Source organism: Cyprinus carpio, chromosome A17, assembly GCF_018340385.1.
Source record: "Cyprinus carpio isolate SPL01 chromosome A17, ASM1834038v1, whole genome shotgun sequence".
Taxonomy (NCBI): Eukaryota; Metazoa; Chordata; class Actinopteri; order Cypriniformes; family Cyprinidae; genus Cyprinus; species Cyprinus carpio.
The window spans coordinates 13276912-13304127 of record NC_056588.1 but is presented as its reverse complement, the minus strand read 5'-3'; the positions used below and the strand labels follow the sequence as shown (position 1 = coordinate 13304127).

At 35.9% G+C, this 27216-nt stretch overlaps 1 protein-coding gene and 1 pseudogene across 3 annotated transcripts; one reads left to right on the top strand and one right to left on the bottom strand.

The window, feature by feature from the left end:
* The window catches only part of LOC122148172, a 24849-nt pseudogene extending 2212 nt beyond the window's left edge, over positions 1-22637 (bottom strand).
* On the top strand, positions 21688-27051 carry LOC109101697 (AP-4 complex subunit sigma-1-like). 3 transcript variants are annotated; one of them, XM_019115100.2, is made up of 6 exons: positions 21688-21891; positions 25378-25482; positions 25857-25943; positions 26038-26106; positions 26214-26225; positions 26342-27051. In XM_019115100.2, the coding sequence occupies exons 1-6, from the start codon at positions 21829-21831 to the stop codon at positions 26468-26470; spliced, it is 465 nt and encodes a 154-aa protein (XP_018970645.2). In that variant the 5' UTR covers positions 21688-21828; the 3' UTR covers positions 26471-27051. The 3 variants fall into 3 exon arrangements, with proteins under 3 accessions (XP_018970645.2, XP_042630098.1, XP_018970646.2); XM_042774164.1 differs by having other exon boundaries at positions 21705-21891; positions 25280-25482; XM_019115101.2 differs by having other exon boundaries at positions 21721-21891; positions 25321-25482.
* The last annotated feature ends 165 nt before the right edge of the window (positions 27052-27216 follow it).

The following is a 27216-nucleotide window of genomic DNA, read 5'->3' as shown; positions in this document are numbered from 1 at the left end:
ATTACTGAACAAAAAATGTTTCATGAACAAATAGTAAATAAATAAATAAACTAAATAACTAATACAAAATGAGAATCTAAAAAAAAGCACATAGTTACATAAGTTATGAATATATGTTATATGACTGAATATAATTCATATGAATATAATTCATAATATTGACAACAAATATTCAGACACACAGTAGTCTTTTTAAGACTTCTATTCAGCAAGGATGCATTAAATTGATCAAAATTTATAATGTTCCACAATATTTCTTTCTAAAATGAATGTTGTTCTCTTGAACTTTCTATTCATCAAAAAATCCTGGAAAACACATCACAGTTTATACAAAAATATTAAGCAGCAATTTGTTTTTTAAACTGTGATGATAATACTTGAGCATCACATTAGCATATTCGGATGATGTGACACTGAAGACTGAAGTTTCTTTACATTTTAAAATACAATAAAAAACCCACCTGATTTATTATCAAAGAATTTGATGTGTCTATCCTCATGAGCGGTGACTGTGATTGGCAGGGTGGGGTGGGTGACTACTTTATTAATGTGATTGCCAAAAGGAATAGCTGCAACAAAGCAGAAGAAAGTAAACATCACAAATTCAATTCTCACACCCCCGTAATTTAATTTCTGAACTATACTGAAACATTATATCACATTTCCACAAGTGTACTTTGATTTTTAGAACAAATGTGAAGGACGTACTGCTCTCTCCCTGTGCGGAGAATACCAAGACGGGCTGAGATGTCTCTAGATCATAAACAACGACATCTCCCGTGTTGTAGGATGCCACCATATGAGCTGGATCACACCCATTGAAATCAATTGATGTGGGAACACCATGATCTGAAAAACAGAAATTAGTTTTGCCAACATGTCAATTGATTCCAGAACACTACATACAAGAGACTTCACACTCACTTCTGTCGGAATTAAATGTGCTGAGACATGGTGACTTCTCCTGAGGGTTCCACAGCTTGATCGTCCCATCAGCTGAACATGAGAGCAGCCGGTTTTTGATTCCACTGTAAGCCAATCCCCACACTGCGTCACTGTGACCCAACAACGTACCAGCCAACACACTGGGATCTGAGTGAAAGAGAGGACACACACAGTGAAGATACTAGTGATCAGACAGGTTTCCTACTTTTAAGTTCTTGCTTGTTTTTAAGTTTTATCCAAATGACAAAATGTAACAGTCACATAGATTTTATCTTCTCACCATATGTGTCGTAAGGGTCTACATTAGAGCTGGGGATGTTCCACCACTGTATTGTTGAATCAATTCCACCACTAAAACACTGCTCGCCACTCGAGGTCACAGCCAATGAGAGCACAGGCCCACTGCAGCAACAGAACAAACAATGTTAGTGTCTGAAAGTCTGAATTGGTGGATTTGCTAGATTACATTATTGTTGGACCTAAAAAGTGCTTGGCGACACAATGTTTCATGAATGTAAATGCATTAGGGTAAGAAAATATCAAATCAATTGGTGTTTTATTAAAACGCATTTATAACATTAAACTATTTTTAAGAAAGATAGCATATAGTTCTCATTTTAAGCAAGTAAGTCCTCAAGTACTATTTGTAAAGCAAAATGTTTCAAGTCTCAAGTCTAATTTGACTATCATTGTGGACAATGGTGGAGTCAAAATGATTGACAACCAGTGTTCTACAATGAGCAGGTCGCCCTCTTATGGACAGCATCAGGTTGACATCACATGACCAGCCCTGTCATATAATTGACCAGCTCCATTACTAACCATAATAATCAAGACATATGCTGGGACTTCAAGCACTCAGTCAACAGCTAGACTGTTTATAGTGTAATGCAGAAGCCAACTGCTTTCCACTAACAGCATAGCAAAATAAAGCTCTGGCAAGAAATCTCAGAAATGAATACACTTAAAGCATCTGGACCAGTAGGTGTCAGTATAGAGCACAGTTGTCAAACTCAGTTCCTGGAGTTCCACAGCCTTGCAGAGTTTAGCCAAAGCCACTAGAAGGCAAGCCTGCAACCTTTAGTCAAAAATGATAGCGGATAATGCTATCTCTTCTGCTTTGGCAGTATGTGGGAAAGGAGATAAAAGGCCAATTTAAAATTTTTTTTTGAATGGATGTTAATGGAGGAGAGGCTTCACTAAGCCTAATAAACAGCTTTTTAGAGGAAACAGCTTATCATTTAATGAATCGACAGCCTGTCAGCTAATCTTCAACATGTCTTACACTAAGCAATACTTTTGGATTGAACTATTTTTAGAGTTTTCACCAAAAAAAATGCTGTTTTATAAGAGAAGTTACTGACTTTTTGCGACAGGTGAGATTCAGCTTATGGCATTTCTCATTCATTCCTATGGTATGCATAAACGGCGACAGTGTTGCACAACTCTGACTGAAATTCAGTGACGTCAAGACTATAATGTGATTGGTTATTAAGGCACACGTGATCCAAGTTGACAGTTACGCTTTCTCCAATAGTAAGTAACACAGACCTATAGACATCTCCCTATAGTAAGACAAACCCTGACACACCTGAACCAGCTAATCAAGTCCTTCAGGCTTATTTGAAAACTACATGGTATGGGTATGTGTGTTGGAACTAAACTCTGCTGTGCAAACAAAAAATACTTAGTGAATGCATCTTCAAACAGCTAACATCATGCACATTTTGGCTGGCGTGTTGTGGATTCTGGAACAGTGGGAACATTCTCTGCACATGTAACCATCTCATGCACTGGCCTTCCAGAGGCCAGGAGATAACTACCTTTCTGAACGCAATACAGCTGTGGCAATGTTTACATGTACAGTATCATCCATACCTTCACAACACTCTGCTCAACACATTTAGGATAAACTGGAATGTTTTGAAACAAATCAAAAAGCAAAAAATTGCATAAAAGATCAATTTCATGAAATTAATACTCACATATGCCCTCTAAACGTGTATATGGGCTCCACATCAAAAGAGGCACTTCTGCAAAGCAATATGAAAGTTTGTTTAGAGGTTTGTTTGGAACATTAATGTTGCATGATATTTGATTCTGAAGACCAAAACCAATCCCAAGACATCCCTTTCCCTGGAAAGCCCAAGCGAGCACTTACTTTTTGGCAGGAACTGTCTTCTGGAGGTTCCACAGTTTGAGGGTGTGGTCTTCCGAGACTGTGACCAACACCGGTTCCACAGGATGGAAGGCCAGGGCCCGCACTCCATCAAAGTGGCTTCGCAGGGTATATTTGGGATTCCATGTCTTCCTGAACGTGTCCTTATTGGCTGGCAGCTAAAAATAGAGGGTGGGGGAGGGGGCCGTTGTAGAGGCATTTTAACAACTGTGAAACGAAACCTGGGGGAATTGCAGGTGGACTGACTGTGAGGCATTAGGATAGTTGTCCTATTTGAGCACACAGCAAACCACACCAGCTTGGACAACTGAGGTCCTCTGTAACCCTTTATACAGAATTAAACTAATATAGTACATGACATTTGAGTAAACAGGACCAGCTGTTTTTATAACTGTTAACTGATGGTTAACACAATACAGACTGCATTTAAAACTGAGCAAGGAACAGACCTTGAAGAATAGAATATTATCAAAGCAGAGGAGCAGTCTTTGTAAAGCTGGGGTACTTACATCATAGCTGTATTCAGCCTCGTCATTGGACACTTTCAGATCTGCGAGGTCTCCCAGGCCCAGCACACTTTCCAACATGTCATCAGAGCCCATGATAAAGGGCTTGACCCCACCAGGTGTGAATGGCAAAGGCTCAACTAAGAATAGGAAAGAGAAGAGAAGGGCCCAGTGGAAAACAGAGCTTAAGTAAAAGACATTTAACACAAAGACATCAGCAGTTGAACAGTATTGTGAGGGTGAAATACAGTTCTTAAATGTACAACAATAACACGGGTTGGAGCAATAACAAAATTTCAGCTTTAATATGACACCAGCCTCTGGTACCTCTGGGGGGAAGGGGGTGTCCCAAAAAGCAGGGTATGCAACATGCCCGGGTGAGTTTATAAAGTAAAAAATAACCTCAACTTTTGGTTCTAAAAACAGAGGTAATCAATTTCATTTCTTATAACTGAGGTAGAATAATCTATTTGAACAAGCAATTAAAAAAAAAGGAAAAAGTTATCTTGGTCAACGTTAGAGCGAGCGGCCGTGTATATATATAATATATATATATATATATATAAAAAATAATAAATATATATATAATATATATATATATATATATATATATATAATATATATATATATATATATAGATTATAAATATGTTACAGCAACATTATATTAGTTAAGAAATATTTATACTTTCCAATAAATGTTAAATTTGTAGTTTCATTAAGTATTTTTTTTAATACAAATTTTGTATTATGCATTTTGTAATAGGCATTACTTTATTATATGATAGTATAATGTATTATTTTTCTATATTAATTTATATAGTTTTATCTTTAAAAACACTTTTTAACCGTTTTTTAGAACCATACTCTGTGCAACCCTCATAGATACAGAGATAAGAAAATATACAGAGCGCTTATGGTTATAAATGTCTTGATTTAAGAGTGACACACACTTCACACACACACATGCCACTTTACCAAAAATACATGTCCTACATATGGTGGCATTTACATAATCTTTAGTTTAGAAGTGGGTCAGAAAAGACAGAAGAGAGTAAGACAAAAAGAGTCAGAGATAAATCAAGCAGAAGTGAAGGTGTGTCGCGGATGCAATGAGCTGATGTGTATGACCCAGCTGGCTCTGCTCGGAGCAGTAAGAGAATCTCTGTGCTGGAAGCTGTCAGGAATGCTGATGCAGCAACTGGCCTAATTAAGATTCTACCGCAGGGCCAGCGTGTGCCACAAAGCACTGTCTGAAAGTAGACGGTGATTTTTATTAACGAAATACCACTAACATTCCTAGTATTCTGGAGCTCTATGACAGCTTTGACTTAAGTCATTATTCACATGTTGATGTAGGCCTACTATGCACGTCTAGACACACTACGGTTAAAAAGTTTGGGGTCAGTAAGATTTAGACTATTATGCACTTATGTCCTATCGGTGCTTTTTTAACACAGCTCAACAGACAGCATAGAATCAGGTAACTCCCCATGAACAACAAAAAAAAAACCCTTCTGTGTAAGCACATAGCCACCAGAGGACATGCTAATAGCGGTACTAGCTCAACTGACAGCATAGAATCAGGTAACTCCCCATGTTCAAAAAACCTGTGGCAGCACATAGCCACCAGGGACACAGTTTCTTGCTGGCAAGTCTCACATGTTCAGCTGTAATGGTCCGGACCATGCCTTAATATCTTATAGCTTCAATATTGCTTCATGGATTTTGTAGCTAGCAATAACAACATCATCATTATACTCCACATTATCCACCACAAACAGGATTACTTTTTTTTACACAGCTTAGTAGTTCACAATAACAGCTCACCATGTAACTGTGAAATTTCATCAGGACCACACTCACACCATCTATATTAGACGGAAGAGACATTTTGCAATTGATATTAGTTTAAATTTCTTTTCCAGAAATCATTAACATTATTATTTGCAGCTTCCCAAGCCAGTGAATCAGACCTCATAATGTTTTCTTTCATTTCTTTTAATATAGCTTAAGCTATTTAAATCTGGCATTAGTGCTTTTTTTGTTTTTTTTAAAAGCATTATCTACATGAAGCTCTTCCATTCCTTTCCACCCCGCTTATATATAAGAAATATTTATACTTTCAATAAATGTTTCTACTAAATAAGAATTGTAGTTTCATTAAATATTTTTTTTTTTTTTAATACAAATTTTGTATTATGCATTTTGTAATAGGCATTATACTTATTATATGATAGTATATACAGTATTATTTTTCTATATTAATTATCTATAGTTTTAACAAAATAACCTATTAAAAAAAAACACTTTTTAATAACAAACCGTTTTTTAGAACCAATGCAACCCTCATTGATACAGGAGATAAGAAAAATATACAGAGGCGATTATGGGTTTATAAATGTCTTGATTTAAGGGTGACACACAGCTTCACACACCACATGGCATGCCACTTTATACTTAAACCAAAAATACATGGTCCTACATATGGGTGGCATTTACATAATACTTTAGTTTAAGAAGTGGTCAGAAAAGACAGAGAGAGAGGTAAGACAAAAGAGTCAGAGATAAATCAAGCAGAAGTGAAGGTGTGTCGCGGATGCAATGAGCTGATGTGTATGACCCAGCTGGCTCTGCTCGGAGCAGCAGTAAGAGAAGAATCTTGCTGGAAGCTGTCAGGAATGCTGATGCAGCAAACTGGGGCCTAAAGTTAAAGATAACTCTACTGGCAGGGGGCCAGCGTGTGCGCAACAAAAAGCACTGTCTGAAAGTAGACGGTGATTTTTATTAACGAAATACCACTAACATTCCTAGTATTCTGGAGCTCTATGACAGCTTTGACTTAAGTCATTATTCACATGTTGATGTAGGCCTACTATGCACGTCTAGACACACTACGGTTAAAAAGTTTGGGGTCAGTAAGATTTAGACTATTATGCACTTATGTCCTATCGGTGCTTTTTAACATCCTGTTTGGATTCAGTATAAATCTCCATTCACTTTCACTGTATTCTAAAGACCTGCATCTCTTTGTGTTTCATGGGAGAAAGAAAACAGAGCTGAAACAACATAAGGGCAAGTAAATGATAACAAAATATTCCTGTTTGGGTGAAGCAGTCCTTTAATTGCAGGCCTTATTTTAACCCTACATGATAATAGATCTGCAGGCATAGCTCAGTCATCAAACACTCCTTTGAGATGTTCCTTTGTTATTTGCAGTTCTTCATCTGCTTTTATGTTTTTATATTTTGAGTTTATATCTCGGAACCTGCAATTTATTCAGAATTGAAAATCATATATATATTTTTCTGCAATTGTGCAATTCTGTGGCTCAGTGGTAGAGCATTGCGTTAGCAGTGCAAAGGTTGTGGGTTCGATTCCCAGGGGAACACATGTTAGGTTAAAAAAAAAAAAAATGTTACCCTTAATGCACTGTAAGTCGCTTTGGATAAAAGTGTCGGCTAAATGCATAAATATAAATGTACATTTACCCCACTCTGTGCCGTCTCCTGAACTCCGAGCCTCCCCGGCACCTTCTCCATCCTCTGCATTTACCAAAAAGTCAAACTCCTTCAGTGCCTCCTCTGTGTCGGGGTCATCCGGTAAGTCGGAGGCCAAACCTTCATTTCCGACCTGGAAAAGTTATCATCATAGGATACATTACATAAACAATCATACTGAGAACAATAACTAACTCAAATTGTTACGCACCTTAATTTTATGCTTCTTTATTCTACGTTTATTACTCCTGTCAGGCACATCCTCCATTATATCACCCTCATCATCTTCCTCTTCATCACTATCGTCAGCATTTTCTAAAAAATTAAATGTCTCCAGAACCTCTGGATTCCTGTTAGACCAAAGGCATCATGAACAATGCTTTACAACAGCTAACATGGAAATCTTTCTTTTAACTGTTTATATGAATCTACCAGATAAATCGACCCCAAAAAATTAGAAATAAATCTGTACCTTTTCATGTCTTGTCCCTTTCTTTTGGCTGGAGACTCTCCTCCATTGAAAAATTTGCTCTAGGTCTTGGTTTCCACAGAACCGTTCTCGGCTCGGAGCCTGACAGCCCCAGTAAACGCAACCGCACTCTCTGCGACCGGACATCCAGTATTGTGTCCGTATAACCTACTTCCTGAAGATATCTTGAAGGATAGGAGAAGGGAGGTATAAAGACAGTCAGAACAGAGCTCAGACAATCAGGTGACAGTAATAAACAGCCATAATCTGACGACGCAGGTGCCCATGAACTGAGCCGATGTTATTTTTTCACCCACACAGGATGTATCATTCAGAGAAGCATAGCCAACTTACTGTCTGAGGAGTTGCCTGCCCTGTTTCCACGTTAACTGGCTGTTCTGAGGTATAGCCGAGACCTCTGTATCTTTGGTATCTTGTTTAAGAAACAGAATAAACAAACTACATCATTGAATGCAGAACAAAACATATATGTATATACACATACAAAAGATTGGGGTCAGTTATTTTTTCTTAAAATTCCTACTTTTATTCAGCAAGGCATTAAACTGATCAAGAAGACATAAGGTTAAAAAAAAAAATTAATTTCAAATAAATGCTGCTTTTTTATTAAAACATGTAACACAGTTTCCACAAACACATTAAGCAGCATGATTGTTTTCAACACTGATAATAAGAAATGTTTCTTGAGCAGCAAATCAGCATATCAGAATGATTTCTGAAGGATCATGTGACACCAAAGACTGAAGTAAATCCAGCTTTGCTGTTATAGGAATATATTGCATTTTAAAATATATTAAAATAAAACAGTTACTTCAAATTGTAATTATATTTCACCATATAGGCTAACTATTTTTACAGTATTTATGATAAAAAAAGCAGCCTTAATAGACTTCAAACCTTAAATTTTTTTAATGCCCACCCCAAACTTCTGAATGGTAGTGTATGTACACATTTTAAAAAGTAGGTTGTGTCCACTTACCTGATTCAAAGCTAGGCATTTTTTTTTCATTTCACCTTGATTTATTTAGTTCTGTCCCATTTTTTAATGGGTATGGTATTTTTGCTCTGGAAATAGAAGAGAGAATCTTTGTTAAAAATTCATAAATTTTTTGTATGCATGTATAATATTAAAAAAAAAAACACTACAAACCTTTCTTGCTTTAATGCATATGTCTAACATTTTTTATTCTTCTAACAAAGGTCATTCTTTAAAATTTCTTGACCCTTCCTTTCTCCTTGGAGGAACGCTATTCGGGCCTGCAAGACACAAAAGGAGGTCAAAAAGGTTAAACTAGTGTTTATATATTTTAGTATTTTAGCTTGTGAATTGCATGTTATGAGAAAGACTTGGCACCAAAATGGGGGAACTATGATGTCACTTTGTAGGCCAATCAGCTGTTAGCATCACACCGGTTCCCTCGACAAAAAGCCAATAGGATTTTTCAATAGGCTTTTGAATTATTGTAAAAAAAAAAAAAAAAAAAAAAAAAAAAAGCTCTGTGTTCAACCACTTACTTAGACGTTTTGTCCATCAAGATAATAATCTTCACAAAACAATATAACTTTTATGAATTCTGAAGCCTAAATACCAGCGCCAGAACTAAAAAATAAACTTAGGCTATAAACGAACTACAATGTAACGTTTACATTGCTTTGCTTAACTTATTTTTTGTTTTATGTTCATGTTCAGTGAAAAGGATTTACTCTGGAATTTTAATCCATGTTACATGAACCTTTTAATATAAAAACTGGAATAAATACAAAACTAGAGCCAAACTTAAAACTGAAATGAAACATTAATAATAAATAGCAAGCAGTGAATAAATTAACTTATCATAACTAAAGCACATATGAAAGCACGTATTTCTGTACATTTCGAGATAAGGTGCATTAAGTCAATAAATCATTGATTAAAATGAATATTTTAATAAAAAAAAGTGTAGTCTCCATGTAGTATTCAATAAAATTCTAGTGCATTTAATCTATTAAATAGCAGAGTGAGCAAGTTTTTGGATGTGGTGATATTATTTTTTATTTAGTTTATATTGTTAAAGTTTTAAGTTTTAATTTTTTTTTTTTTTGTTGTGGTTATTGTTATTTTATCCTTGGTTCTAGAAAATCCTCAAATGTTCTGTTTTCTTTCTGATTGCTTTATGTTGTTATAAATTTTTTTTTTTTGTGTGTTTTTGAGCTATGTGTTTTTTTTTTTTCTTTTTCGGTGTGAAGGTGTAGATGTTAAATGTGGTGTTTACATGGAATAATCGTAATATGAGTTTACTTTATTGTACAAACTAGGGATGCACGATAAATATCGGCACGATATTTAATGTACATCTCATCAGTAAAGCCGGTTCTGTAATCAGTGGTAAATCTCTACATGTGCATGCTTTCACGTGGAGCAGCATTTACTACACAGAGCCATTGTTCACTGACAAGCTGCGCAAAACATGCACAAAATATGATTGTGGTTTTGCACAGCTTGTCAGTCTCCGCATCAGTAGGAAACAAGCAATATAACAAGCATCTTCCATCTGAAGACTTGTGATTGCATTTCGGGGCAAAGCAAAAAATATTGTCAAACAAAAATATTCAAATGCGGGGAAACTATTAATTGATTATCCTACAATTAACTGTACTAATTATACTACAATTGGAAAATGCTATAAATCAACAGTTTGGAGTGATGACTTTTAATGTCTCAGACAATGCCTGTAGTCCCATTTAGCAACTTGTTAGCAACCGTCTTTTTCAAGAAACGTAACAGGTTTAAAAAAAAAACTTCAATTTTGGGGTTTGTTTGGTGTGTTTTTTTTTAGGATAAAGTGTGAGGTTTAAAAAAAAAACGCGAGTTGTGTTGAAACGCAGACCTTATTTTAGGGAATTTAATTAAACTCCCATTCAAGAAACCCAATGACTCTGGAACGCTGGAACCAGAAGTGATAAAATGCTAACTTGCTTCCGGGTTTTTGCCTACAAAGTGAAGTCATAGTTCCCCCACTCTATACTGACGATAAACAGCATTGCCCTTGCTGACATCACACAAAAGTGAACATTTAATGCAATACGCATTTGTAAATGAATTGTTTACATGATGTGCAGTTCTTTTTAATGAATCAACAAGTCAAATCGATTGCTGAATCAGACTGAATGAAAGCCAAGAACCCAGTTTTTAATTGGCTATAAAAGATGCCCTGGAAAATCAGACCCAAAACAAACAAAGCAAAAAATGCAAAGATCTCTTATTTTCTAAAGAGGAACAAACACAAAGGCCACTGGCGGGTGATGACCCAGAGGAACAGAGCTCTACAGAGCAGGTTAACATTAGCAAATGAGAGCAGCTGTGCAACTTGACCCCTCTTAAAGGCCCAGAAGTGAATGAGAGGAGGCAAGGGGAGGGGGTATTTATAGACCAACCCAAACCCTCAACCTACTGGAGAAAAAGAGCTCTTGCAGGCTCTCGTGACAACTTTATTTGTTTGGCAGGTAAACTAGAGAAGGACATCCTTTACGGTTTTCATAGAAACAGGAAAGGTGAGGTGGTCCTGTCCTTTTACAATTCGATTATACAATATTTTCCTAAACCGCATGATGACAGATAGAAATATAGGGTTTAATACAACTTGGTAAATAAAAGTGAAGTTCCAAATGTCACCTTAAAAAAAAAAAAAAAAAGTTTATGGGCATTTCTTTCCGACATGTAAAATACAGCACAACAAGCAGGACAGTGAGACGCTAGTCCATTGATCGAGTCAACACTACCTTCACCTCATGAACTTAAAAATATTTAACTGTCAAACTCAAATATCTGACAAGCAATATGCTGAGGAGCAAAGTGTAATACTTTGTGAACAGAAAAAGTTCCCCCAGTGAAGCAATGGCAAGAAATATAGCAACATATAAAAACTAGTATATGAAGTATATACGGAAGTGTACACGGATAAAATGGCTTCTCAAACAAGAAACGTTTTTTTAATATTTTTGATTAAAGATTATGATGGAATATTTTTTTTAAATGATGGATAAATTATATATTATAACAAACTGTACAATATTCCATAAAAAATACAAAGTTTTATTCTTATGGTGAATTTAATTGAGCATACTCTTTTCCTCTATTTGGATTGCCTGTACCATCATCACATCAAACTTTTTCATTAAAAACACTAACAATTTCATAATACTGTTAAATGTAATCTTTAGGCAAATCTCAAAAAGAATATACATTTTCAAAATTGCACATTCTGCCTAATTGTACTAAAATAAAGTGTAGCATTAAAATAATATTATTTATATTAATATTTTAAAATAATTGATTTTAGTATAATATAGTATAGAAATTTTAATAGGAGATAATTTATCGGCTATAGGCCATAATATGAAAATAACATGAATTGTTCTGACGGCATAAGCATTCCTCATTATGGAACTTACATACAAGTTAGGAGCATAATTAAATGTTAATTTTAACAAATTATTTTTGTGAAAATGTTTTACTTTATATTACTCATAAAGACTTATATCCAAAGAAACTACATTTTAGATCAAGAGAGAAAAGGCCAGTGAGAGAACACAGGCTGGGCTTGAAGGAGCTTTCACACAAGACAGCTGTCTGTAGTTGTCTTCAGACTACAGACATTTTAGAACAAGACTGACACACCGAGGCCTGCACTACTCAAAAACACACCATGTGTATGACCCCGTAACAGCATGATCTGATTACAAATATATATATATATCTTCATTCTCTGACCTACAGACTTATACAAACATTATTTACCATTATCTGTAAATAAATCAGTAACTGTGGCATCACTGCAAAGAGTATGAGGTGAGTTCTTGAGAAGAACTCTCTAAGCATCTGGCAGAAGTCCACTAGGGCTGGGTGACATGTCAAAAAATATCTTATCGATAAATGCCTTTAAAAATACTGTGATATCCTATAATATCATCTACCTAAGCCCCACCTCCACCATGCCCCGCCCCCGCTGAGACAACACTGCCGACCTGCACCATAAACACACACCATGTTCAGTTTGGTCTTAAGTTTAGTTTTACTTTTCTTAGTTTGTGCTTAACCTAACAGAAAACATTAGCTTTGCTGTTATTTTGGTGTTGCTAATAATTTCCACTCTGTTCTTATCAAATGTGTTTTTGAAATTAATTTCGTTTTGTGAGGAGAACTGTTGAGGAAAAATAATAGAACCCAGTTTTAAGTTCATCATGGTGAAGTTGGACATTCTGGCGGTGATTGTAACAATGATAAATGCATGCTGATGTCATATAATAATGTCTAGAATATAATATGCCTATTTTCCGATGTTTTTTTCTTCTTGGAATTATCGCCCCAAGTAGACAAATTTCATGATGGTAACTTTAATATCCTTGATTATAATAATTGCTGCACTCTTTTTAAACTTGTACTCAAGCTATAACGTATTTGATATTTATCATGTATGACTAAAATCATGTAGGGATTAAAATCTAATTCTAAGCAAAAACATTAAGTTTTTTTTTTTTCCCCTACTCATTCGGAGGTCTTTTTGGTCCATTTTTAACGAAATAAAAATAACTGCTTTATTAATTTAGAAGCAAGGTAATTTAAATTAATTTTTTGTATTGTAATTTTTATAATTTTTCTTTTATTAATCAAAATACAATGGCCACAATATAATATTCAGTGTTGGGATGCAGAAACTGAATGCGTGCACATGTTGACTGGGAGCTGAGAAGCCTACTGCCTATTAATGTCTTTATGCCAGATTTATCCGTTTGCAACAAAACTTGAAAGTTTATAGTGCTATATCTCAGCTTAATCAAACAATTATCACGGTTTAAAGAATCTGTAAAAAAATACTGCACTGAGGAATTTGCATATTTTAATTATACCAATCATGTTTATGGTTTTTCATCATTATACAGTCTGTTTAAATAAATATTCAGAAACACATGCAGTGCTACTTTCTGTCCTTTTTTCTGTTAAAATTTTATTATCAAAATAGAATAGGCCTATACCCTAAATAAGGATAAATTATATTGGAACACATACACAGATGCACATTGCCATTACAGTAGTCAGCACAAAACAACAGGCAAATAAAATATAAACTGAGGTTTACAAAAGTGATTCAGTCAAGATCAGTGATTTTCTTTACATTTGTTCCTTGATTAACATTAATGACTGGCGGCAGCAGCTGCTGTTAGTGCACTGATCCAATACACCCTTGTTTTCTTTCTAAACTCTTGACTATGGGGCTGTGTAAAATATTTTTTGAAACTTATTAGGTTTGTCTTTTTTCCCCGATAATGTTGATAATCATCTGTTACCTGACTGTTGACATCAACACTGTGATACTTACAAGATATCGATATACAATATTATCGTCATATCGCCCAGCACCACCCCCACGTTCACAGCGCTGGAATCAATGTGTGAGGTCACTCCACTGAGACGCCTCACAGGCAGCCCAAGGGAAACATAGTGAGATCACTGGCCAAAACTAGAGCCTTACCAAGGGGCGAGCTGCAGCGCATGGGGCAAGAATAGCCCTCATCGACGCATGACACATTCCACCATACAGTTGTCAGATTAATGAGTTAACAGCAGTGAATATTACAAGCTAATGACGATTTTACTAACTGTTGACTAACCATTCGTCTGACAGACAAACTCACGAAAGCTGTTCGACTACTTGAATTTTTTCATTTCTCTGAAATAAACTGTACTGGACAAAGACGACTTTTAAAATGCCACTAACTAGTAAGCTGACTGTCAAAAGTGCTGGTTGATTTACCCAAAAAAGCACAAACTCTGTAGCGCTATGAAAAAAATGGTTTTGTTTGAGCATTACTTGGTTTGTCCAACCGATGGCAGGCGTGGGAACAGTCAGGAAACCTATTTGTGCAATTCTGTTATGTTAAGTTAACACACTTCAGAATCTCGAGTTCAGCCTGACCTAAAAGCTGGAACTACCTGCATATCATGAAAATATCTTTTTTCAACAGCTTTCGTTCTATACATCATCCAAAACCTATGTCTAAGTCTCCTATTCTCACCAAGGCTGCATTTATTTGAGCATATAGTAAATACATTAAAAACAGTAACATTAACTACCGTTTAAAGCAAATGTTATCAATTTTTTTATATTTTAAATTGTAATTTATTCTTGTGAAGCTGAATCTTCATTACTACAGTTTTTAATGACACATGAGCCATCAGAATATGCTGATTTGGAGCTTGAGAAACATTGATTATAATAAATAATAATAAAAAAAAATGTTGTAGACGGGTGTGCTGCTTTTTGTGGGAAAAAATATTTTTTTGTGGAAATAGAAATCTTTCATAACATTATAAATATTGGAATATATATTGGTATAAATATTTTCTATTTTTATTTAATATATATAAATATATATATATTTAATTAATATTATATATTTTTAATTAAGATTTAAGACATTTGAAATACAATTAAAATAGTGTAAAAATTTGTTAAATAAAAATACTTTAGATGAAAACTTCTTGACTCTGTCTGTAATCCTATTACAGTATTTTTCACAAATAAAAATAAATACTTAAAAAATATTAATAAAAGGAAGTAAACTCTGTAGCCAAGAGGGCACTCCGTAATCTGGGCAGGCTATGTGCATTTGAAATTATATATATTTTTTAAAATAAATCCAAAGTAACACTCATTTTACATATAGCACACAGTGAAAATGACATGAATATGACAGTGGGCAAAAGGATAAAGTGCAGCGTAGTTTGATATCACGAGTTTGAAGTTTGTCGATTGTGCATCTCCAGTGAAGCTGAACTCTGAATTGAAAGCTGAATTCAATTTGCATGGACCTACCTTCATGCAAAGTACACGCGATCATGCTGGATATAAATGCAATTAAGATCTCACAGCTGGATTCAAAGTCCTTGAAGTTCTTCAAGGTTTGTGAATTAAATTTTTATTAGACATTTACAGATTTGTTTAAATTATATAAATGCGTATTTGCTCAATGTTGACGGTAAACGAGAAAGCATTATAATGTTTGCCTTTCTATTACTAATAATATAAAAGCAATCCTTTTATAAACCTTTGTTTAACAGTTCTATCTGTTTATTACAGACTTCTATCCATATTAGACAGAAACTATTAAACGGTGGACAGCAAACATGAAGAGGGAGAATGTGAGCGCTGTGTGCGATATTTAAAAAATGTCAAATATACCATGGCGATATATCAGTCGAACAATAATTATAAATGTCTTTACTGTCACTTTTGATCATTTTAATGTGTCCTAACTGAATAAAGCATTTCTTAAAAAAACACTAATTAACCCCAAACCTTTGAACTGTATTGTAGTCAACCTGTTAAGAAAATTTACTTTAATTTATAAACGATTAGACATTCTCTCAAGCCTGCAATTGTGCTGAATCTTTACAAAATTTCAAGAAACCAGCTGGACAAAATCCTCTGACAAGGCTTGTTCAACTATTCAGTGTGTAAGCAAGTAAGTTATAGTATAATCAGACTATTAAGTGAGAGCAAAGACATCTGCAGCATTAGTCATAACGGTTGAAGTTGCATCAGGGACTGACTGAATGGTCATTGTTTTCACTCCTCGTTGGTCTAGCTTCCTCTTTTGTTAATCAAGGACTCATATTTTCCTAAGTTGCAAATGGTTACAGCATTTCACGGCAGTCCAACAGAGCTGACCGGGTCTTGATGCTGACACTGCAGTCGAGAAACCTGATGAACCACAAACACAAAATACTGATGATAACGATGAACTAAATAAATGGTGAGTAGAAAGAAAAGTAAAAAAAAAAAAAGGGACATTTTCGCCTTTAAAAGTCCTTTCCCATAGCAAGCCTGGTAAATGTGTGGGTGATATTTTCATTTCAATTTTACAAGTGTTTCCTCAAAACATCTCCATTTGTCCAATATGGCCCATATCATAAATAAGTTCTCTGATCTTAATACATCCCCATCATGTCTAGTTGGCATAGTCTTGTGTTAAAGTTTAAGTTTACCACTTCAAGAGATCTCCAACAAACAAACAAACAAACAAACACGCAGCTTGAAGTGATCAGATTACTACTCGGTTCATCTCTGTAATTGGATACATGCATTAAGATCTGAATATTAATGAGCTGAGTCTGTATTAGTACAGCATTAGGCCATTAGAAATTCACCTTACCAAATTTTTAAGGATCAAGCATACATCAATAGCATGAACGCAATGTGTTAATTCTGGACTAACTTGACTAGACCTACTTTTTTTGGTGATTCAGTTTCATTCTCACTTCCTAAGCAGTCTAAAGGGCTGGCTAGTGTTAGGAAATATGCTCCATAGTCATACCATCAGTATGTGAAATTGCCAATACACGATATTATCATGCAAATGTATTTAATTATTTATTTTCTTAGTTTCATAGCCGGAGAGTGAACAAACTCCAGGGTAAGGCTAAAGGCAGCCTAATGTTAGTGTAATCTATTAACTACACATAATCTTTTAGTCAAGTAGCATATGGATGTCATGTCATAAAATATTTTTAATGTGACTGAATTTGTATTTAACATAATTATTATATGGATGTATTGTAATTTAATATTTTTAATGTGTATTTTTTTTTATTTAAAGTAAACGAGCAAAGAATATTTACATTATCAAAGAACATCATCACTGACTTCAGTCTAGCGCAAGTTATAAAAAAACAAAACAAAAAAAAATTACACTCCCTTTATAATCAGGGAAGTGGTCTACACTGTAGTATGATGAATAAATCTCTTACATGATGAGAGAATTCGTGATAATTTGTGACTATTTGGTGTTTTAAACTGCGCAGGTGCGCGAGAGTGAGCATATGGAATCATCAATAATCGAAAAAATATACTTTCAAACATACTGATAAACTAACGTTAAATATAAAAATACTATATTTAAAACAGCTAGTTCATATAAAGTCAAATTTGCCGCATCTGCACACGGAAGTTATCAGTCTAAATGTTCTGCAAAATCAGTCACTGTTACGGTGAAAATCGATAGTAGATTTCATTTAAAGACCAACAGTTTAACACTAAATATTGGACATAAACGAACATGTTAAATATAAAGTATTTTTTAAAGGTAAGTTCATATATTTGGAGTAAAGTTCAATTGACTGGATGCATCAGTCATACAGCGCTGCGGACCGTGCACCCCATGAGGAACCCAAAGCAACCCCAACAGAAATGAATGAGGTGCATTCTAACATAACTGTGACATTAAACTCAGTTAGTCAGGGCTCGTGTTAAAATATTGCAAATATATAGGCCATTCAGATTACTTGTTAAAGTGCAATGAAATTCTTTATATCTGCAGACGATGTAGGCTGGAGGGGGGATGGAGACTTCTTCCACGGCTACAGGCTCTAATCCTCATTTGTGCATGTGTGGGTGTGAAAATGCGGTGCTGAAGTGAAATAGCGAGGGCACTTTGATAGCTGAATTCAAATAGTCAGCCAAATAAAAAAAATAATAATTATATTTTTATAATTTAATACATTAATAGGAGGAATGAGCCTAATATCGTCTTAACTATCGACATCGTCGATATCTTTGATTATCGTGTATATTTGATATTGTAGTTTATTGGTACTAATCTGTTTTATTTTATTATATTCGATATACTATAAGTCTATCGGCACAACCCTAGGCTAAGAGTTATATTTTGTTGATGTTTGTGAATTGATGTTTGTTGATTAACAAGCCCTAATATTAATTAGATAATAATAGTAGTCTGATGATGATGATGATAATAATAATAATAATAATAATAATAATTAGGAATGCATTGATACAATTTTTTCAGAACCAATCCCAAAAATTCTGTTTATGGGTGATACAGATCCGATACTAGCAGTTTTTTTTTTATTTAAATCAATGTAGAATTTCTATTATATTAGAAGAGTTTACGTCAACTTGAATATAACCACTTAAATATTCATCTGTACCTCACATTAAACTATGGAACGACTTCAAAACAACTGGAATATAGCGCACGGAAACTTTATGGTGCTTTATAATGTTTTTGTGCCTTTCGTGGGGCTAAACAATAACACAATAGTATACACACAATATCGGATTTGGATCAGTCTTGTCTGACCGAAAACCCGATTTAGCAGAAAATGGCAGTATCGGATTGGTGCATCCCTGATGATAATAATAATCTTCTTTATATCATCTAAGGCATCAGCCACTGGCGATATCTCTGACTATCGTCGATACACAATACTATTGTCTATCAGCACAACTCTAGTGCTGGCAGGTGATACTATGGAACACTATTGTGTTAAAACAGCATTGCGAGTGTCAGTGTGAGGATGGCTAGTATACATAAGGTCAGGAACAGCTGGCTGCTCACAGCCCCAAGCAGCTCTCTGATGCTTGCTGGAAATCTCTGTCACCTACCAGATTTAAAGATCGGCAGAACAGCATTTCAGCTGTGCGGACTGAACACAGACACTAAAAATACTCTGTGCTGTGGGAGAAAAACAGCTGAATGAGGGGGACCCTATGGGTTTAATAATAGCACAATGGAAATATACTGAAAATGTAATAGTACAATATTTATACAAGTAAAATGTGTATAAACCAAAACGAACAGCACATCTGAAGCAGAACTAAATATTTCAGTTAGAAATAAACAGCATGAAAGTATATTTAAGAAAGCGTAATATTGTTACAAAATGATTCATTAAAACTGGATGCAACTACAATATGCCAATACCAAAAAATACAACATTCACCATTATATAAAAGTTAGTTCTGGTCATCACACTTGACTGGTTTAGGGTTAGGCTATGGATTACACTGTTTGTCTGTATTTTTATTAAAGTACGTGAGCATTACAAAGTGGAAGCAAAGTGACTATATTTGATAATATTTGTTAGTGAAGAAGAAATACACAAACTAGGCCTAATTGTCTTTTTGTGCTCCAAATGGAAGATATTTGATATTAATTATTTGTCTATTCCAGTGATGCTATTGTTAGCTAAATCTGAAAGTACAACTATTAAAATTATTTCTGTTCATTCCAATAAGGAAATAAAAATAAAATATAGGCTAAATATTAGATGGAAACTTTGATTTAAAAACTTCAACAAAAGAATTGTTGCCAACTACCTGAAATAAAATAAGTTTAAACTGAAGTGAAAATAAAGCTAGGCTAAATAGAAAAACAACAACAATGATAACTAAATAAACATGCAACAAAACTACAAAAATAAAAACTAAAAAACTAAAATGAAAACTGAAATATATAAAATCAAAGGCAATTCAAAATAATAATACAATACAATAAGGATATGTAAATGTTACTAAAATAGCACTGCTTTTTTAAACTGCTGAATAGAAGCTAATTGAATACCTGCGACTGAGTAAGTGTGTCTGTGAATTGTTTAGCAATGATTTTGATTTCAGTTAGAACTTGTCAGATGGTAACATATGAAGGAGATGATGGCAGAGAATTTACAGACATTCTTGAAAGTTACAATGTGACAAATATAAAACCTGCACTTGACAAACTCGAATGGCTGGAGAGCCTGGACTCTGAAGATGGTGCTACCATGACCTACAAACCCTGAGCTAACCCAGATAACACTCATCAGACCCCGTCCCCATGCGACTGCTCAGGACATCTCTGCTAGCAGCTATGCCTACGAGGCCCAACAAACTGACAAGAAAACTTTCACATCAATTAGAGCCAGACATTGTCTAAGCAGAACTGAACAACTATTCATTACGATCACATCAAGTCTCCTACACGTACAAAATATGCTAAATGCATGGAAGAGCTCCTGATAATGGACATAAACATCTGCACGTAAGGGCTGGAGAATCAAAACATTCATATTTAATAACGATTCACGATTCGATACGGCTGAAATTTTAGAATGAATTGGTTTGAAAGTATGTTGTTCAGTGAGCGTCGGATGATTGGTGGCAAGTTAACATCTGAAACATGGAATGTGGTGCAGATAAACAAGACCAACCCTTTTCTGAGAAAACCTGGATGGTATGAGTGTGGGGAGAGTACATGCTGACTTTCCTCTGAATAATGAAAAGTGCCCATTAAGTTTGAGCTGGGAGTCATCCCCAAAGCATGTCACTGAACAAGTCTGTACAGGGGTGGTGAAAACTCCTCGGCCTGCTAAGGGAAGACTGACTGTTTACATAACGCTACATCCCGCCCCAGGCCTTCCAGCTCCTTTCCTCATTCACAAAAGCTAAACTGACACTCTCAGCTCTAGTAGGCCTTAAAAATATGACAGCTACACCCATCAATACAGGTAACAGAACACTTCAAGTAATAGTTTCCCCAAAACAGTAGTGTTCCAATGTATAAAACACAGCTCACACAAAATAAAAATTTAACTAAGCAGCCGTCTGTTTGTCATGTGGAGATATTTTTAGAAATTTCTTCTTTTATGTGCCACAGAAGTAGGTGCGTTGGTCATACAGGTTTGGGAACACATAAAGGATGACAATTTCCGTCTTTGAGTACACTATTCCTTTAAGACCAAGTTATTGCAGCTGTTAAAGGTATGGCTGTCAAAACAACCTGCACACACAAAACTGATCAAATGGTTTTTGTTGTCAGTTTTTACTGGTTTGGTAAAAACATCAGGGTGAATAAATAAATATGATGGTGTAATATATTTGCTGATACATTCAGCTATTTAAAAACAAGGTGACTGATTTCTTTAGAAACATACTAAACAGATGGGGAGCAAAAACTAACAAGACTATCTGCTCACAACACTCTTAAAGGGATGGTTCACCCAACACTGAACATTAAGTCCTCACATACTCGCCCTGATGCTGTTCCCAGCCTGTATAACTTTCTTATGTGAAGTATAAATGAAGTCTCGGTCTCCATTCTCTTCCACTGCATCTCTTCCCACAGAATGAAGGCGAATGGTGGCTGTCGCTGTCATTCAGCCTAACATCTTCTCCCAGTGAACTCTCAGGTTAATCAGAAAGAAACGGCGTCGTTTACTTTTTATTGTTTTAAAAGAACGGATATAGCGTGTCAGAAAAACGCTACATTTACAGCGGGGTGTGAAAGTGAACGCTAGAAGGAAGGATCAATAAAAGAAGGGACGCCATATTGACCAAAACAAAATGGCAGAACAAGAGAATAGTTGACAAAGTCTGCTGGCTTTCGTTGACAGATGCCTTCTGGTGACACGATTAATCCGCGACAACGACTTTTAGATTTGCTCCTGTGCTCGCGGGTAAGATAATCTGACCTCGATCGTACCGAGTGTGAGCGTAATATCGTTAATACATACAGCGATGTCATATTAGCTTAGCTTAGCTCAGCCCATCCACACTACGAGCGACGCACTAGATCGCTGTGTTAAAATGTAAGCGTACTAAAATGCCATGTCACGCATACTTGGAGGTGCAGACGGATTCGTTTATAATGATGGAAGGGTTTAAGTTAAGCATAAATGGGGCGGACAGGAAGCTCGCGAGAGCTGTAGTAAAGCTGTAGTAAATTGCTTAATAAACCAACGTTAAGTCTTCAAATAAAGCAGCCGATTTGATGGCAATCAATGCCCCGATTTGGGGTTTCTAACTAGTGTGTCAGCAAATCCACGGGTCTGTACCTGGAGCTCAGCCCTCTCCACTTCCCAGTGCGCCCTTTCCATCTCGAAACGGGCCCATTCGTGCTGGAGGTAGTAGTGTAAAATCCCCGGGATAGTGTACTGCTGGGGCCTGGGGGCATCTCGTTCTTGCTGATGCTGAACCATAGGCGCTCCTCCAGCGCTGGAGATCTGGGGATTAATGCTGCTGTTGCCCTGCTGCGGAGCGGGCTGCTGCTGCTGCTGTCTCTGGGCGGCCATTCCTCCTCCTCCTCCTCCGCCGGGCTGTTCATCCATGTTTAAAAAATAGGAAAGTCCTGCTAGAAGTCGCCGATTGTTTCCCCTCAGCCCTCCCTTCTTTACCGTTCGTGTAGCGAAGCGATGTCGCCCTGCCCCCGCCACGAAATAGGCTGGCACCCGAGCGGAAGGAGCTGTTGTGGATTTCGTGTCAGCGCACGGATTTGCCGGCCGCCATTAGTCCGATCCCTGGATGTGAGTCTCCTACTGCGGGGGTGAGTGAGTGAGGGAGGACTGGTTCGCGCGCTGCATGATGGGACGCGTTCACCCAACCCTGTGCCGTCTGGAGTCATCCGAATACAGAACTGACGGGCGGACACTGCGCATGCGTGGGGACGGCGCTGTACAATGACCAGATCAATAATGACTGGCTCTGTACCTGACGATATTAACATATGGCTTTGAAAATTAGATGTACGTATACAGGTGCATCTCAATAAATTAGAATGTTGTGGAAAAGTTCATTTATTTCAGTAATTCAACTCAGATTGTGAAACGGTATTAAATAAATTCAGTGCACACAGACTGACGTAGTTTAAGTCTTTGGTTCTTTTAATTGTGATGATTTTGGCTCACATTTAACAAAAAAATGTCAACTAAATTAGAATCTCAACAAATTAGAATACTTCATAAGACCAATAATAAAAAAAAAAATTATACCAATACCAATACTTGGTAGGGGCTCCTTTTGCTTTTAATTACTGCCTCAATTTGGCGTGGCATGGAGGTGATCAGTTTGTGGCACTGCTGAGGTGGTATGGAAGCCCAGGTTTCTTTGACAGTGGCCTTCAGCTCATCTGCATTTTTTGGACTCTTGTTTCTCATTTTCCTCTTGACAATACCCCATAGATTCTCTGTGGGGTTCAGGTCTGGCGAGTTTGCTGGCCAGTCAAGCACACCAACACCATGGTCAGTTAACCAACTTTTGGTGCTTTTGGCAGTGTGGGCAGGTTGCCAAAATCCTGCTGGAAATTGAAATCAGCATCTTCAAAAAGCTGGTCAGCAGAAGGAAGCATGAAGTGCTCCAAAATTTCTTGGTAAATGGGTGCAGGTGAATTTGGTTTTCAAAAAACACAATGGACCAACACCAGCAGATGACATTGCACCCCGAATTATCAGAGACTGTGGAAACTTAACACTGGACTTCAAGCAACTTGGGTTATGAGCTTTTCCACCCTTCCTCCAGACTCTAGGACCTTGGTTTCCAAATGAAATACAAACTTGCTCTCATCTGAAAGAGGACTTTGGACCACTGGGCAACAGTCCAGTTTTCTTCTTCTCCTTAGCCCAGGAAAGACCCCTCAGGAGGTGGCTTAACAAGAGGAATACGACAACTGTAGCCAAATTCCTTGACATGTCTGTGTGTGGTGGCTCTTGATGCCTTGACCTTCAGCCTCAGTCCATTCCTTGTGAAGTTCACTCAAATTCTTGAGATCGATTTTGCTTGACAATCCTCATAAGGCTGCGGTTTCTCTCGGTTGGTTATTTTTCTTTCACACTTTTTTCCTTCCCACTCAACTTGCTGTTAACATGCTTGGATACAGCACTCTGTAAACAGCCAGCTTCTTTGCCAATGAATGTTTATGGCTTACCCTCCTTGTGAAGGGTGTCAATGAGTTTTTTATGGAGAAATGTTATTTGAGAATTAGTGTTTATGGTTTACCCTCCTTGTGAACCAAACTGAGAGACCATTTTGAAGGCTCAGGTCGGGATGCAGGTGTTTTGAGTTGATTAGCTGATTGGCATGTCACTAATATGCTCTAATATGTTGAGATAGTGAATTGGTGGGTTTTTGTTAAATGTGAGCCAAAATCATCACAATTAAAAAATAAACTAAGATTTAAACTACTTCAGTCTGTGCATTGAATTTATTTAATACACGAGTTTCACAATTTGAGCTGAAGTACTGAAATAAATGAACTTTTCCACGACATTCTAATTTATTGAGATGCACCTGTATAAAGTAGGGCGGACAAAAGTAAAATATCTTCAAATAAAAGTAATATATCTTCAATATCTTCTAATAAAAGTAAAATAGCTTCAACTGATATGAGATTTTTTTCTTTTCTTTTCATAATTTAAAGGTGCGCTCTGTTTTGTTTATTTCAATTTTTTTTCCCCTAGAAAAAATTAAAAGCACGTTTGAATTATTTTTTTTTCCAATGATGTACACAAAGGTGAAAAAAATCCACCATTAACAATTTTACAGTAGTAACAATAATTGCCGTAACGGATATTTTGGTGAAAACTATTGGTAATAATGAAATTTATGTATCTTATTTATCAATTTACAAGTAACAACTGTGATCATTTTATTTACTATTGACATAATTTCTATTTTTAATATATAAAAATGTGGCATTGAAAATAGCAATATATAACAGTTAGTAGGGTGGAGTAAAAAATAATTTTCCCATTTTCCTCTCGGTGCACATGTCTTTTGCTCATTTAGAAAATATTTTTTTAAAAATAAAAATAAATATATAAAAGCCACTGTGAGAAATACTCAAATGAAAATGAAAAAAAAAAGCTGTATTTTTCTACATAGAGCAGGTCGCCCCCTCGTGGACGCTGCCATGTTGAGTCACATGACCAGCTCTGCCAAACAATCCACTTAGCAGTAATAATTTTGGAATAATTGTGGTAACTGTGGTATTTTGGTGAAAACTAATATTTACCAAAAATTATTTTATTAATCAGTTTACAAATAATATATATATATATTTTTTTTTACCAGTTTTTTGCTGACGTAATGACGTAATTGCTCCTCCTTCCTAGCGGAGGCCACTCTTCTAAATCACTATGATCAAGTTCCTGCTTATGGTCAACAAACAGGGGCAGACTCGCCTATCCAGGTATTATGAACAAGTGGAGCTTGGGAAGAGAGCATCTCTGGAAGCTGACGTGGTCAGGGGATGCCTCGCGCGGAGGAAGGAAGAGGTCAGTCACATTTACTTTCAAATGAAGGGTTAACCACACTACTTGTATCACTAGCCACTGTTTGCCGTGCAAAAATATTATGAATATATACAATCAAACAGACATGCAAATATTACTGACCCTCAGGGGAGATATAAACAACAGAAACATCAAGCACTGTACACGTTAAGCAAGCATCACTGTGTGACACATATCTAGTATGTATCTACACATAGAATTTACATTTACAAGTATGTACTCCCACCTTGTAGACTTCAAGTCCGTGGTTGAGTTTTATTTAAATTCTTCAAATCTTCAAACTTGACCGTTCATAATTAAAATCTGCTGCTGAACTCAAGATGTCTTAAGTGTTTTTTGTATTGCTTCTTCCTCAGTGTTCGTTTGTGGAGTTTAAGGACTACAAACTGGTCTATCGACAGTACGCTGCACTTTTTATTGTTGTTGGCATCACTGAAAATGAGGTTAGTAATATTATTGGTGAAATGTTCTTAATCAGTATTTTTTTCCGAGTAGTTTTTGTAATCTGATTTATGGTCTCTGCCCTCTTTCACACAGAATGAACTTTCAATCTATGAACTTGTGCACAACTTCGTCGAAGTGTTAGACAAGTATTTCAGTCGTGTGGTGAGTTCTGACATTTTTGATTAAGAAATATTACAGCTTCATTAGTAAAGACATATATTAAATGTTTTATGTTCACTACGATTGATTTATCTGTTTTCTTTTGACAGAGTGAGCTAGATGTATCCTTTATGAGTGAAAATTACACATTAAGTATTATTGACCGATCGTGGCTATGATTATTTCTTCATGATACATGTGTATTTATAGGAGGTTTCATTCCTTAATGCACAATCAGATCATGTTCAATTTAGATAAAGTACACATTATACTTGATGAAATGATTCTGAATGGACACATTGTGGAGACAAACAAGACCCGGATACTGGCACCACTCCTGGCCCTGGACAAGATGGCTGAAAGCTGATCCAGTGTTACAAATATAAATAAAGAGTCTAAACTTGAGTTAATTGTCCATAAAAATTATTTATAACATAATTTTGTTGTGATCTGTAATAATCCCAATGCATTATCAAAGATGTCTAAAAATTCCTCTTAAAAAAATTATGAATGTGAATCAGATTCAGAAACAGAAATATTTGTGTCAGTTCATCATCAGCAGGAAAAAGCAAACAAGATAGTGTTGATACTTTGCAAACATTTTAATGATTATTTTTGGAGCATACACATTTGAAAATATTTGTTTACTTCAAACTGCAACTTGAGTTAAATAAAGGTTTATAATATACAAAGAAAATACAAGGGAAAGCACAGCTTGCTTTTTGCTTTGTCTTTTTTTCTTTACCTTTTTTTTTTAATGTGCCTTTCACACAGAACCAGTGTTTCTGTATCTATAGCTTTATTGTAAAATTACACAAATGCACTCGGGGACTTTGATCCTTTAGCAGGGCAACAAACAGTTGAAAACATACTCACACAGTAACGGAAGCAAAAAAGGAAAAGCGTGTGCATGATTGTATGCAGACAGATTAAGTAAAACAAATGAAACAAAAGAAAAAATCCTAATATTTCAACAATGCAGGCACTAGTAAAACTTAAAATCTGTTAAGGAAATGCCCAAACACTCTATAGTTAGCTCTACAGAAGCGGGTGTGCTTGTGTCCAGGGGGTCTGGCGCTGCAGATGGTGATATCTGGGTCTGAAAAAGATGAT